Here is a 14860-nt window from a genome sequence, read left to right as displayed (position 1 = left end):
AACACTTGACAGATAGATAGTTACTCAACAACAAGGAAAAGAGACTAAATATCTATGATGTAGGTTTATTTTGTCCCCCTGCTCCAGGAACACTATTCAGCTCCAGTAATGGAGAGACAAAGGTGATTTCATGTCACCTTTATGCTTCCTTCCCAGCTCCTGATGCAAGTTAGAGCACCAACAGGACTGCCCTAACTTTATGCTGTCTGGAAGGGTCCCCTTGCTAGCTAGGAATTACCATCTTATGTTTCGGTATGGCCTTGCCATGCCTTTTCCTGGCTCCCGCCAGCCCTGACGTATCCCTTTGTGTAAAGCAGACTATACAAGCTTTATTACAGCCCAGGATTCCCCCATATTGGGCAACTTTAAGGTCAGTTTGCACTACTCCAGTTGCACAGTGTTAATAGAGGAGGGCCAATGATCTGGTCCCAGAGGTGCAGAATATTGCTGCTTCCAACTCATGCTAACAAATCCCACTTGTTCTAAATAACAAAGTAGTTAAGGATGTGTTGGGATTTGCACTTAAATAAGGATTAAGTCCCTCTCTGTCATTCTTTAGAGATTGAGTTTAGTCTCCACATTTGGCCTAATAACTTGTTAGAGGACAATTAAAATTTCTGTTTTATTTCGGTAAAACAGTTCATAACTTGAAAAGGAAACATTTTTAAAAGTGCTCTCTATATTAAATTTTGCTCCATTTTCTTCATGTTTCTTTGGGTCCTCTAACTAAGCAGCCAAAATCCCCCATGAACTCCAACTCCCCTCCCCTACACACACATGCCCCACATAACGTCTTGGGCATAGGCTACTTGGAGGTATTTTAATTAAATACATTGTTATTCCCCATATTTAGAATAACTCCATGGAATGGCTCAGGTCCATATGCTACTTCGTATTCTAACTTTGCCAGCCTGCCTCTCAGGTCGAAGGCAGGGAGATAAGCTGAGCAACAGAGAGTCTGGAGGCAGGCTCTGGTGGTCTGTGCTCAATGAGGGATGTGAAGGGCCAGGCAGAGTGAGCAGGCTTGGAGGGGGAATGCGGGGTTGAGTGGGACTTTGGGAAGACGTTGGGAGGGAGGGGCTAGCATGGATGTGCCAGGGGGAGTCAGGGAGGAGCCTCATGTATCTACACTGAGGCTTTTTCATATCATGAGAGTTCTTCCCCATGGGTGCCGCTGCATATATGGGCACATTTATGAATAGAGTTATGGCTGCATATCAGTTGCTCAGGGTGGGGATGAGAAATGGAAGGGGAATATTGATTGGGGTGTAGATGTAACTGTTTATTTTCTTGTGTTTTATGGCTTGCATTGTTGTGCTGTGCAATGTAGAAGCCCCAGCCCCATGTTACCAGTGTCTGGTGTAATAAAATGAGCTTCCCCAATCTCTGTTTAGTGTTTCCTGTCTCCGTTTGACTGATAGTAGAGCTAACTCTCTCTCTCTTAACTCTTTCACCTTTAGGTGACAGAGTGTGTCAGCGAGGACCCCCGGGTTTTCCAGGACTTCCAGGAGAAAAAGGTTTTATGGGGGAGCAAGGCCAGAAAGGTGCAGTGTCATAACTATGCTTTGTCTCTTTCTTGCCGTTTAAAGCATCTCCCACGTCAAAGAGAATAAATTCATGAATACGTAGGAAATGCTCAGATAATACAGTGATGAGCATCATAGAAAAGCCTGGTGTACATCAATAAAACTGTTAAACCTCTAAAAAACCTTGTAGGCTTTTTTTAAGAGAGTATGATTAGAATGTTTTCATGTCAGTTGTATTTTACTAAACATTTCCCATGTTGGTTGTTTTTTCCTTCTTGGAATCTTCATAATTATAACTCTTGACGCTGGCATTTAATGTCTTTTGAAATCCCAGCTCCTAGTATTGAAAGATTTGCCCCCTAAAGGAGCTAATACCTGGAAAAAGTTCCACATTTGGATTTTTGAACACTGAAAGGATTTTGGTTTTTGTTTTGTGTTGTTTTGCATTTTTGCTAAACAAATTCCATCAGATACATCTGCTCTGTACCATGCGCTCTACCTGGAGTCCTTTTTCGGGTGATAGTAGATCTAAATGCTACTTTGGTTCCTAAAAATCAAGGAGGCTAAAGGTGATGTCTATGAGAAGCCTTCTGCTAATCTATTAAGATATCATATAATTATATACAATTATAATTATCATATGCAATGATATAATATATGGTGAATATAATGACAGTACTATTATGTTGGATGCTCTGTGTTTTCCAGAACTAAATGCTCATATCTGCTTTTATAATGTGACTCTTTCTAGGTGATAAGGGAGAGACGTGCTTTAATTGTATAGGAACTGGCATTTCTGGGCCTCCTGGGGACAGGGGACCACCCGGACCTCCAGGTAGCCCAGGTAAAACAAAAAACAGCTGGCTGCATTTTGTTCTTCATTTTATGGCCCACAGGTGTGTGTACGTTTTTGTGCAAACTCAGACACAAAGCCTAACTCCAATGTGTATGTACACATTACCGTGTGTGCCCAAGTGATGGTATGCAAGGGCACACGTGAGTTCACTATACACAAGTTGAGTATATGTGAAAGTCCACCTATTTTTGAAAATCTGACCCTTAAGAATCAGATTTTTAAAACGGTACAGATGCTCCTGCTTGATATTTTCTACTAGTCAGTGAGGCTCACAAGCACTGTGCTTACTTAAAAGGGTATTATCTGCTACCCAGTTACCTGGAAGGGAAATGAATTTCAACTCCTTCCTGTTTCAAGAGACAAAGAACCAGTTCAGAGATTACTGGAGGGGTGAGCTCTTTTAACATCATTGACATAAACTTCTAGTTACAAAGAACTTCTAGTTACACCTAAGATCAAGCTGTCCAAAACAGTGGGCTGAATTTGGTCTTGGTTTAAGTTAGCCTTTGCAATTTCAATGACATCAGTGGAGCCACAATTACATATGCTAGGGATTAATTTGGCCCAGCGGGTTTTAATAGGACAGGTAATCTATACAGCAGTTTTTGAGTGAGTAATATCTATGGCTTTATCTACTAGACTACACTGATGTATTGTAGAGCCATCCTCAATATTAGAGTAGTTGGTGGTGGGATAAGGATCTCATCATCATTTCACAAAATTGTGGTGACTTCAAAATAATGTAAGGTCTAAGGTAACGTTTTCAAAAGTGCCCGGGTGACTTTGGCACTTAAGAGTCTGGGTCCCATTGACTTTCAATGAGACGCAGGCATTTAAGTGCTAAATATTTTGAAAATTGGATTTAGGAGCCTGAGTCACATTGGAAGCTTTGAAAATTTTACCCCTGTCTAAATCTTGCCTGCTCTAAGAGATTTCTCCTGCTGCCTCAGCGTTGGCAAGTATGTACGTCAAAGTAAGTGCCAGATATTCCCAATGGCTAAATCTTGCATTCTTTTATTTAATCAGGGTCTCCTGGTTTCCCGGGACCGAAAGGTGAAAAAGGGCTAACTGGCTTAACCGGGCTGGTCGGGCCACCAGTAAGTGTTGTTAGTATGTTTCATGGGGGGAATTGAATCTAATTTATCTTAAGCATAATATCAATTTACTATTAACTACATGTCCTTTCATTTGCACAGGGAAAAATTCCTATTCAACAGTCCTTTTCCATCTCTAATTACTATGAACCTATTGTCATAAAATTGCAGCATTCAGCAAGGAGATAGAGGAAAAATCTAAAATGCTTACTTTTCTTTCCTTAGGGATTTCCAGGACCTCCAGGTGCCCCTGGGTTTCCTGGTTCTAAAGGGGACCCCGGAGACAGCCTAGCTTTCCCAGGACTGAAAGGTGACAAAGGGGACACTGGTTTCCCAGGATCTCCTGGTCTTCCTGGCATAGATGGCTCTCCTGGACGAGAAGGACTGCCAGGTCTTCCTGGACCCAAGGGGGAACCTGTAAGTTGGGTTTTATACATGGATGAACAAGGTCTTAGGAATGTTGTGAATGCATTCAGAAAAGTACAGAGAAGGGGATGTGAAAATCCACTTTCCCCTAAGCGTAAGTTTGGCTTAATGAAATAATCTGTCTGGTATAAAAGCTGCCCATCCTCAGCCCTGACAGTTATTCTATTTTTGCCCTTTCCCTTTCAGGCTCTGCTTTGTGCTGCATGAGGGTGGCAGAATGGGTCGCCATTGCTTATCTGTCAGTCCCTCTTTCTAAATGAGTAGCGGGACTGCAGTTGAACAATATACAGTGCCAATGCTCACTGTCCTTCCCACATGGCACTTCATTAACCTGCAACTGGGGTAGCAAGATACAAGGACCAAGAGTCGAACCTGGTCTCCAGCATGATGATAACATGCCAGACAGCTACCAGCCTGGGTTGGGAGGAATAATAATTAACACAGAAATTCTAAACAAAAATAATCGTTTCACTAGCTTTAAAACTAAACTCTTAAATCTGTTCTAAAGCAAATGATTGCTCTTCTCCCCCACCCTCCTGTTCAGGGTGGTGTTGCTTTCAAAGGAGGAATGGGACCTCCGGGTGATCCAGGAGTGCCAGGTCTTCCTGGAGACAGAGGACCTATGGGACCTCCTGGTTTTGGCCCACAAGGTCCTCAAGGTGAAAAAGGCATTCAAGGTGTATCGGGTCGTCCAGGTCCCCCAGGAGTTCCAGGTGGGTGTATTTTCATATGTTACTGAGCAATAACAGCAAGTTGTACCCATTTGGCTCAGCACAGTTTTCAGATCATTGGGCAGGGACAAGCATGAAGGCTTTTAAAATTGTACCTGAAAGCAGTAATTAATCCTGGCATTTGTGAGCTTCCCTGCCAGTAGCCACGAGGTTGTCACAAATTGCCCTCTCTTCAACAGTACTGAAGTCCAAAGACTGTAAACCAACTTGCTGTAAAACTGGAACTACCTCTGCAGTCTAAATGCACCCTGCTAAACCCCATGCTGTGGTAAATGATGTAACTTTTTATTAAGATGATGATCACCAGCAGGGTGCTTAGAAATGTCAGACTTCATGACTTCTTTGAAGAACAATTTATAATTCACATATGGCAAGAAATGCTTCTGAGCCTGTGAAATGGGGCACAGTGGGGCTCAGTAAGGTGAGGTCTGAAAGAGAAAAGTCTTCAAGAGAACGTGAGTGTTTAACTTTTGGTATAAGGTCAGAAAAACCACACTTGTATTTAGATTGGACCTGATTCACTGATTTCAGTGCTATTGCAACAGTGTAAAATTGGAGTAACAGTGTTGAATCTACCCCATCTATGTGTAGATGACTAAGGATCTCTCTCCTTATGTATAGAATCTGTACACTGTAGAATGATGTGTCTGTATCCTATCCACTCTTAGGTCCGAAAGGTGAACCTGGCGAAACTATTACAGAACCAGGAGTTCCAGGCTCCCCTGGACCTCCAGGAAGAAATGGTGAAGTAGGACTTCCAGGTAAGAGCATAACTAGACTTCCAGGTAACCCTCTGAGTTTTCACCCTGACTAGCTTTTGCTAATTAAAAATGATTTTCTTCTGCAGGTGATCCTGGTCTGCCAGGTCAGCCTGGCTTGCCAGGCATCTCAGGTCCTAAGGGTGATCCAGGTATACCTGGCATTGGACTTCCAGGCCCACCAGGCCTAAAAGGTATACTTGCTACCACATCTTTGGAGGAGTGAATTATACTGGCTTTGGGCAGTGTCATTTTTCAGGTTTAATCTTTTTTTCTTAGCTTGTGCGGGTAGTTGCATTCTTAAAGCTCCAAAGTCTTTAAAAATGCCTACCTATGTTGTATGCCACTGTTAAAAGCACTGGAAAACCTCAATTTAGCTGTGGTCCTTCATGTCTGTTCTCTTGCACTTTTGTGGAAGCTTAGGCTTTTCAACCATCCTTGGGGTTAAAACCAAACAGAAGAGATTTTAGACATTGCAGAAGAAGACAGTTCAAGCAGTATATAGCATAAATAACATAATCTCCACAGTCGCCTGATTCCATGTTTCTGATGTAAATAATTTGCTGCCACAATGAGAATACTTAAAATGAGGAACATCCTTCATAAGAAGGGGTGATTTGAGAGGTATCCTAGGACAGTGATGTAGAGGTCCAGATTGATATACAATGCATTATGCACATAGCTGTCTAAACTGAACTGGGGTGCTTTGGTGCAATAGTGCATTTTGAGCCAACCAGATCTAAAAGGCCTCTTTTAAAAGAACACTTACACAATGGCTGCCAAATCTTCCTGAAATGTACTGACACTTGCTTGTTGCCTTACGTCAGTTCTTATCCTAACGTCCTTGTTGGGTTGTAGGTTTCCCTGGAATGGCTGGCCCCCCAGGAGCACCAGGAGCCCCTGGACGACCAGGGTTCGAAGGGCCACCAGGACAATCTGGTTTCCCAGGACAAAAGGTCTGAAAATATCAATCTCTCTGCTAATGGGCTGTGGTTTAAGATTGAAGTTTGTCTCTTCAACTGTGCCATTGTAAAGTCTCTTCTTTGGTTGGGAGGGGTCTGCATCTGTAAGCAGCCCTCACCTCTCTCAAGTCAAAGGACCTATCAAGTCATTTATCTTTTTTTAGTCAGTAGCTGCTGTCCCCAGTGCTGTGTGTCCAGCTGCATTGCCTTGCAGAGTCTGCTGTAACACCTACAGTGCAGAGTCTCCTGATGTGTAGGACCAGAGTTGAACGTCATAGGGCAGGCTCGGATAGGATGCTCTGTGTAGCTGTCCACCTTAAACTGGTGATGGGGTGGGAATGGAATGGTCAACTTTACTGAAAACGTGTCCCTTCTTCCTACCCACCAGCATTTGTCTCTACCCCTGGAATGGATGCAGCTGAAAAGTAGGGAGATACTTTCATTTAATCCCTTAAGGCTCTTCCAAATTTGAGTGAAGACACTAGCTAATCAACAAAAATGGTCCTTCATGAGCACAGCAAATGGTGTTCTGCTACCAGTTACTCTAGCAGCTAGGGGCCAACAAAGCTTAATAGATTTGTTTCATGAGACTGCAGTCAGGGTGGCTACACTCCCAACCAAGGGCTTGTACAAGAAGGTTCCCGTGACCCTAAGAAAAGAACTTCGGGTATGATTCAGGCCATGTTTCCTGAGGGGTGCCCCGTTTTATCCTTTCCCTTCCTGGACACTTTATAGCTGCAGTACTAGAGCCGTTCCTGTAGCCTCTAGGTGTGATGTGAACTGGCCCTCCACACCGTCCATGCCAGGTGGCCCTTCCCTCCTTATTGCGCACTCCCCCCAGAGGCTGGTCGTGTTTGTATGGTGTTGGAGGATTGGAGTGTAACCCTCCAGGAGTATGTTCTGTTACTAGATGAGTGACATGGATTTTGCTGTAATATCAGAAATCCCCCTTTTCTGTCAGGTGACTAATGTTGCCTAATCTTTCCCAGAATGATTTGCCTGAGCTGTGTGGCTGTAAATATTTTGGGAGGCTTTTTTTTTTTTTTAACCTCATGGCTTTTGGGGGGCCGGAGGGGAGGGGGGAATGTTTTTCCCCTTTGCTACTTTAAACGTTATCAGAAAGAGCTAACCTGCAAAACCCATTTCTTTTTTCCTTACATCATAGGGGGACCCTGGATTTGGTGTCCCGGGACCACCTGGGCCACCAGGGCCACCGGGTTTTAAAGGAGCTCAGGGACTGAAAGGTGATCCTGGCTTCCCAGGAAACCCTGGTTTGCCAGGGCGGTCAGGTTCAGATGGAACTCCTGGGCCAAAAGGTATAGAGAACCCTCCATTATCTTCTGTTGAACGCTATATGATTCTTAATCACTGAAAATCAGCCTGTTATTGTGTGACAGTTACTTAGGGCCAGATTTTTAAAAGTATTTAGGTGCCTAATTCCCACTGTAATTATTTCAGTGGAAGTTAGGCACTTAAATACCTTTAAAAATCTGGCCCTGAGACTGCTTACATTGGGGCTGGTTTTTTCAAAGTGCAAAGCCTCTTGGTATGCATATGGACTGTGCCTGTCTAAATGCACATGGCAAACTGAGGTTTGTGTCCCCAGGCAGACCGAAGTGCATGCATATTTTTGTATGTTTGAAAATCTGGTCTCTAGCTGACAGAGACAAATCCCAACTGGTGAGGATGCCATACTTAAATGGAGCCACTTGTTTACCTACCACAGTAGGCATTTAAAGTCAAAAGGGAAACTACACAAAAATGAGGAAGCTAGTTAAATGGACATTAAAAGGAACAGTCACGGGTTGAAATGCCTGAAAACGGTGTGGAGCTATTTCAAAATGCCATAATAGAGGCTCAAACTAAATGTATATCGAAAGTTTAAAAAAAAAAAAAAAAACAGTAGGAGGACCAAAAAATGCCACATGGCTAAACAGCAGAGTAAAAGAGGTGATTAGTGGCAAAAATGCATCCTTTAAAAATTGGAAGTCAAATCCCAGTGAGGAAAATAGAAAGGAGCATACACTCTGGCAAGTCAGCTGTAAAAGTATAAGTAGGCAGGTCAAGAAAGAATTTGAAGAGCAACTTGCTAAGGAGACACAAACTAACAGAGCAAAAAAAATGTAAGTAATCAGAAGCAGGAAGCCAGCCAAACAATCAGTGGGGCCACTGAACAATCGAGGTGCTAAAGGAGCACTCAGAGAAGACAAGGAGAAACAAAATGAATTCTTTGCATTGGTCTTCGCTGCAGAAGATATGGGTGACATCTCCACACCCAAGCAATTCTTTTTAGGTGACAAATCTGAGGCACTCTCCCAGATTGAAGTGTCTGTAAAGGAGTTTTGGAACAAACTGATAAAATAAACAGTAATAAGTCATCTGGACCTGAGGTATTCTTCCAAGAGTTCTGAAGGAAATTGCAGAACTACTAACTGTGATGTGTAACCTATCGCTTAAATCAGCTTGTGTGCCAGATGACTGGAGGGTAACTAATGTAATGCTTATTGTTTAAAAAGGCTCCAGAGGTGATCCCAGCAATTACAGGCCGGTAAGCCTAACTTCAGTATCAGACAGTTTGGCTGAAACTATAGTATAGAACAGAATTATCAGACAGATAGATAAACATTATCTGCTGGGGAAGAGTCAACATGGTTTTTGTAAAGGGAAAATCACGTCTCTCCAATCTATTTGAATTCTTTGAGTATATCAACAAGCATGTAGACAAGTGTGATCCAGTTGGTGTAGTGTGCTTGGCCTTTCAGAAAGCCTTTGACAAAGTCCCTCACCAAAGACTCTTAAGAAAAGTAAGCAGTCATAGGATAAAAGCGAGGGTCCTCTCATGGATCTGTAACTGGTTAAAAGACAGGAAGCAAAGGATAGGAATAAAGGGTCAGTTTTCACAATGGAGAGAGTTAAATAGTGGGGTCTCTCAAGGATCTGTGCTGTTCAGCATATTAATAAACGATCTGGATAAAGGGGTACACAGGAGGTGGCAAAATTTACATACAAATATAAAATTAAGATAAGTCCAACACTCACTGTGAAGAGTTGCAAAGAGATCTCACAGAACTAGGTGTCTGGGCAAGAAAATGACAGATGAAATTTATTGTTGATGGGGCAAAGTAATGCATATTGGAAAAATAATCCCAATTATACATATAAAATGATGGGGCCTAAATTAGCTGTTAGCACTCAAGAAAGAGATCGTAGAGGCATCATAGAATCAGAGTACTGGAAGGGACCTCAAGAGGTCTCTAGTCCAGTCCCCTGCAGGACTAAGTATTATCTATTCTGCACCATCCTTGACAGGTGTTTGTCTAACCAGCTCTTAAAATCTCCAATGATGGAGATTCCACAACCTCCCTAGGCAATTTATTCCAGTGCTTAACCACCCTGACAGAAAGTTTTTCCTAATGTCCAACCTAAACAACCCTTGCTGCAATTTAAGCCCACTGTTTCTTGTCCTATCCTCAGAGGTTAAGGAGAATAATTTTTCTCCCTCTTCCTTGTAACAACTTTTTGTGTACTTGAAAACTATTATCATGTCCCCCATTAGTCTTCTCTTCTCCAGACTAAACAAACCCAATTTTTTCAATCTTCCCTCATAGATCATGCTTTCTAGACCTCTAATCATTTTTGTTGCTCTTCTCTGGACTTTCTCCAATTTATCCACATCCTTCCTGAAATGTGGCACCCAGAATTGGACACAATACCCTAGTTGAGGCCTAATCAGTGTGGAGTAGAGCGGAAGAATTACTTCTTGTGTCTTGCTTACAATACTCCTGCTAATAGATCCCAGAATGATGCTTGCTTTTTTTTTCCAATAGTATTACACTGTTGACTTGTAGTTAGCTTGTGATCCACTATGATCCCCAGATCCTTTTCCACAGTACTCCTTCCTAAGCAGTCATTTTCCATTTTGTATGTGTGCAACTGATTATTCCTTCCTAAGTGGAGTACTTTCCATTTGTCCTTGTTGAATTTCATTCTGTTTACTTCAGACCATTTCTCCAGTTTGTCCAGATCATTTTGAAATTTAACCCTATCCTACAAAGCACTTGAAAACATCCACTCAATGTGCAGTGGCAGTTAAAAAAAAAAAAAAAAAAAGCTAACAATGTTAGTAACCGTTAGGAAAGGAATAGATAATAAGACAGAAAATATCATGATGTCACTATATAAATCCATGGTATGGCCACACCTTGAATGCTGTGTGCATCACAAAAAAGATATATTAGAATTGGAAAAGGTACAGAGAAGGGCAATAAAAATGGTTAGAGGTATGGAACAGTTTCTGTGCAAGGAGAGATTAAAAAGACTGGCACTGTTGAGCTTAGAAAAGAGATAATGAAGAGCAAATATGATAGATGTCTATAAAATCATGAAAGCTATGGAGAAAGTGAATGGGGAAGTGTTATTTACTGCTTCTCATAGCACAAGAATAGGGGTCACCCAACAAAATTAATAGGCAGCAGGTTTAAAACAAACATAAGGAAGTACTTCATACAGTGCACAATTAATCCTTGAACTTGTTGGCGTGGGATGTTGTGAAGGCCAAAAGTATAACTGGGTTCAAAAAAGAATTTGATAAGTTCATGGAGTATAAGTCCATCACTGGCTATTAGCCAAGATGATCAAGCATGCAACCCCATGCTTTGGGTGTCCCTAAACCTCCAACTGACAGAAGCTAGAACCGGATGACGGGATGGATCCCTCAAAATTGCCCTGTTCTATTCATTTCCTCTGAAGCATCTGTCACTGGCCACTGTCAGAAACAGGATACTGAGCTAGATGGACCATTGATATGACCAAGGGCAGCCATTCTTACGTTACATTTACCAATTTGATTCACTTTATTCTCACGTAAGCTACTTTAATTATTTATGAACTTCTGGCATTAGCAATTGTCTGCACTGTATTGCAATATATCTCTGGTTTGGTGTATAGCAAAGGTATTTGTGAACAGGTATATAGACTAGTGTACTATGGCACAGTAACAAGTCTTTGGACCATCGTTCAAAAGTGGCCTCTGAAATTACATGGACAGTGGGTATTTGCACACCTAACTTCCACTTGCATGTGTGCAGGGACCAAATTCCAGTGAACAATGTGTAGACACTTCATAGATGACTTCTGAAAATGAATGTGAAAACCCTGAGATTCCTCACTGTTGAACTAAATTAGAATTTCCTTTAAGGTGACCCTGGACCAAGCGGACCACCTGGGTTAGTGGGACCCCCAGGGTTCCCAGGAATTGGTGGTCAAGGTCCACCGGGACAACCTGGCCCTCCAGGACCTGTGGGCCCACCAGGTAAGAGTTGAGTGATTATAACTTTGGAGTTATTGCTGACATGTTAGGCACACCAGCTCAGGGTGTGTACAAAAGTGCCAGTGAACAACAAATAGGAAAGGAGGGCCGGAGACTTCATGGCTCTCAGTTTGGACAGAACATGGGCCAAGTTCTGCCTTTATATTCTGTCCCATGCAAACCCACAGAAGGCACTGGGGGTTGCACAGTGATGGACAACTGGGAAAAATTTGGCCCATCACGTTCGTTAATGCAGCCTAAGAAGCTCCTGTCCTTGGCAGAGGGGAGTGGCATGTTAATCTAGCACTTCTGGGTTATTGAGAGGGTAGATAATATGCCTTCAATGCTATGCTGTCTTTAAAAAGACAAATTACGTGATACCCAATTCTGGAGATACAGTGTGCTGTCAATTGGTATTGAAGTCAATGGTTGCTGTTGAGGATGCTCTGCACCTCACAGGATCAGGCCCATAATGTTAAAGGAAATAGTTCTCTCAGAGCCAACATAATATTGAAAATGTGGTACTTTTATTGACCTTAAGGTTACATTATTCTGCCAACCAAAATAATGTCTTTGTTACTCAAGTGTGCACAGACTATGTACTGGAAATTATTTCATGACCCTTAAGTGAAATAAATTGACCTATATGATTAAGTATCAAGACAATCCTTTACCATTGAAGCAGTTTAACCAACTTGACACTTTATATTCAGTTGGCAAGTCCCATTTTTAAATAACTTCAATTTTATTGTGATCCAACATTTATAAATTTGACATTTTGTGCCTTGACCAGAAGCAAACAAACAAAAAAAAGACCCTATGTAACAATACTGTTCCTCATACTACTTCCATTAAAGTCCATAGGTAGACATTCAGAGCGTGATCCAGTGCCAACTGAAGTCAGTGGGAAGTCTTTCCATTCACTTCAATAGGCATTGAAGTATGGCCTAAATCAGCTGAAAAATGGCTTTGATCCTAGGTATTTCAGAATGGTTGGTCCATTTCTGCATCAGGTAGAAAAAGAACACTGCAAGCACTAGTAGTCTATTGTATGAACAAGAAACTACCAGAAGCAAGGGTCATATACATTCAATTTATAAATGCACAACTGGAAAAAAACATTGTTCATTTTAATTCAGTTAATGATAGTTTGTGACTTCCAGGACAGCCATTTCCATCATGCTCTTCATTAAGCAAAGTTGGGAAGTTCTGGGACTCCTTGTTGGGTCCAGGTTAAATTACCAAACTAGGAGTCTGCCCATAGTACTAATGGGGAGCATGTCTCTAGCAAAGGGCGTTTTGGTAATCTTGTATTTAAAATGACTTAATTTTTATAAAAGGATTTCCTAGTTCCAACACTATATACGGGGCGGTGGGGGAGGGAGAAGGGGATTAAATTTCTGTTCACAACGTATTTTATTTTTGAGAGCGGTTTTTCTACATTACTTTCACTGAATGGGATTTCCACTTCTCTAACCCTGTGACTGCAAATGCACAGCAATTACCATAGTGAGAATGTGCTGTATGAACTAGAGAACAACTTTGTTAATGCTGAAATGTTTTAAAAATATACCTAGTCTTTGCTGTACACGTCTAGATACTGCTACTGCATGATCACTATCCTAAACTTCTGATTTGTTTTAGTGATAGCCACCCTAAGTGAAGAGCCAAAATTTGGGCTGGCATTATAGATAGTGCATGGCAGAAAACCCATGGCCAGCAGAGGAGCAAGGGGCAGAGGTACCTGAGCATATACCTAGCTTTAAGTATTTCAGTAGTCCCACTGACTTTAAAGAGATTGCTCATATGCTTAAAGTCTGGCATATGCTTAAGCACCTTGCTCACGCAGGGAAGCTGATCTGCAGGTCCTCTGCCTGCAACCTGGTTTCAGTGCCCGGTGTTGGGGATGGAAGTGATCTGAATGACCTATGTATTGGCTCCCTAACCCATCAGTGACCTCTCTACATGCCCCCATGGCACAGACTATGCCTGGCTGTAGTAGGGGGGTTGTTAGACACACAGAGCAACACTGCTTTTTAAGTGTGTGAAAGGTGTGTCTTTGGGTGTCCATTATACCTGTTTCCAGGTGCTAGGCAGAGTTTGACTCCATGTGGTTGCTGATTACCTCTTAGACCACAAAGCTTTTCTTTTCCCAAGTAAAACACATATACCTGTCTCAATGGATCGGTATGGCTAATTTTTCATTGTAGATCTGTGTTAAAGATTACTGTGGCTACTAACAGCATGACAACATTGAAATGTAGTGCATGAAACGTAGTGCATGACTGAGGCTTTAAGTAAACCACCTACTTTAATCCTATAGGCTAGGGGTCGGCAACCCGCGGCACACAAGCCAATTTTTACTGGCCCGCTGCTGCCAGCCGGGGTCTCGTCCGCCGGCCCCGCTCAGCCCCCTGCCTGCCTGGATGAACGGAATCCTAGGCCGGCAGCGGGTTCAGCAGGAGCGACGGCCAGGACCCCGGCTGGCAGGAGCCGGCGGCCGGAACTCCAGACCGGTAGCGGGCTGAGCCGCTCAGCCCTCCACCGGTCTGAGGGTTTGGTCCGCCTGCTCCGCTCAGCCAGCTGCCGGTGTAGGGTTCTGTTGGGGGGCCCCTGTAAATGTAAAATTTATTTTGGCACGCGAAACCTTAAATTACTGAAGACTTGGCATGCCACTTCTCAAAGGTTGCCGACCCCTGCTATAGGTGCTGCTACTTGTCTGGTGCAGTGTGCATGTTGCCTCCCCCATCACTCATTCCTGTTTCCCACTGAGTCAGAATAGACTCTACTCCTTTTCATTATAGTAGATTAACTTTCTTGGGATTCTGTTTTTCGGGGCAATTGGAACAATCTTAAGTATTTCTTTGTTCAGATTTTCTTTTCTATGCACCACCATTTATTCAAACAGTTTGCAGTGTCTGTATATTTTGTTTTTACAAAACGAGCTACTCCAGTGTTTATTCCGTAGCATATTTTACTACAATTCTGATCCAGTCAAACACATTTGAGAAGCAGAAGAGATAACCAAATGGGAATGTTATCACAGATTCAAAGACATGTTGATTTTACTCCATGTTCACCTATCAAGAAATATTGAAAGTATTTGTCCTTTTACCAGGTTATATACTACCTTCATAGTTTATTTTGTTTGCTGATGGAGTCCCCATAGACACTGGAGCATGAGCCATACCTTCTAGGG

General features: G+C 42.4%; 2 protein-coding genes across 2 annotated transcripts in view; both read left to right on the top strand.

The window, feature by feature from the left end:
• LOC135973540 (uncharacterized) overlaps nucleotides 1-14860 on the top strand; it is a 904472-nt gene that overhangs the window by 701810 nt on the left and 187802 nt on the right. The gene's annotated exons all lie outside the window — the stretch shown is intronic.
• The window catches only part of COL4A5 (collagen type IV alpha 5 chain), a 138138-nt gene that overhangs the window by 84616 nt on the left and 38662 nt on the right, over nucleotides 1-14860 (top strand). Inside the window, exons 21-30 of the mRNA XM_024106783.3 lie at nucleotides 1461-1544; nucleotides 2278-2370; nucleotides 3409-3479; nucleotides 3702-3893; nucleotides 4447-4615; nucleotides 5302-5394; nucleotides 5481-5585; nucleotides 6250-6347; nucleotides 7519-7669; nucleotides 11551-11664. Of these exons, the coding sequence (XP_023962551.2) occupies nucleotides 1461-1544; nucleotides 2278-2370; nucleotides 3409-3479; nucleotides 3702-3893; nucleotides 4447-4615; nucleotides 5302-5394; nucleotides 5481-5585; nucleotides 6250-6347; nucleotides 7519-7669; nucleotides 11551-11664 (1170 nt within the window). The remainder of the gene's footprint in view (nucleotides 1-1460; nucleotides 1545-2277; nucleotides 2371-3408; nucleotides 3480-3701; nucleotides 3894-4446; nucleotides 4616-5301; nucleotides 5395-5480; nucleotides 5586-6249; nucleotides 6348-7518; nucleotides 7670-11550; nucleotides 11665-14860) is intronic.

This window comes from Chrysemys picta, chromosome 9, assembly GCF_011386835.1.
Source record: "Chrysemys picta bellii isolate R12L10 chromosome 9, ASM1138683v2, whole genome shotgun sequence".
In the NCBI taxonomy this organism is placed as follows: domain Eukaryota; kingdom Metazoa; phylum Chordata; order Testudines; family Emydidae; genus Chrysemys; species Chrysemys picta.
Note: the sequence above shows the minus strand (reverse complement) of the source record. Positions and strands in the feature narration are given on the sequence as shown.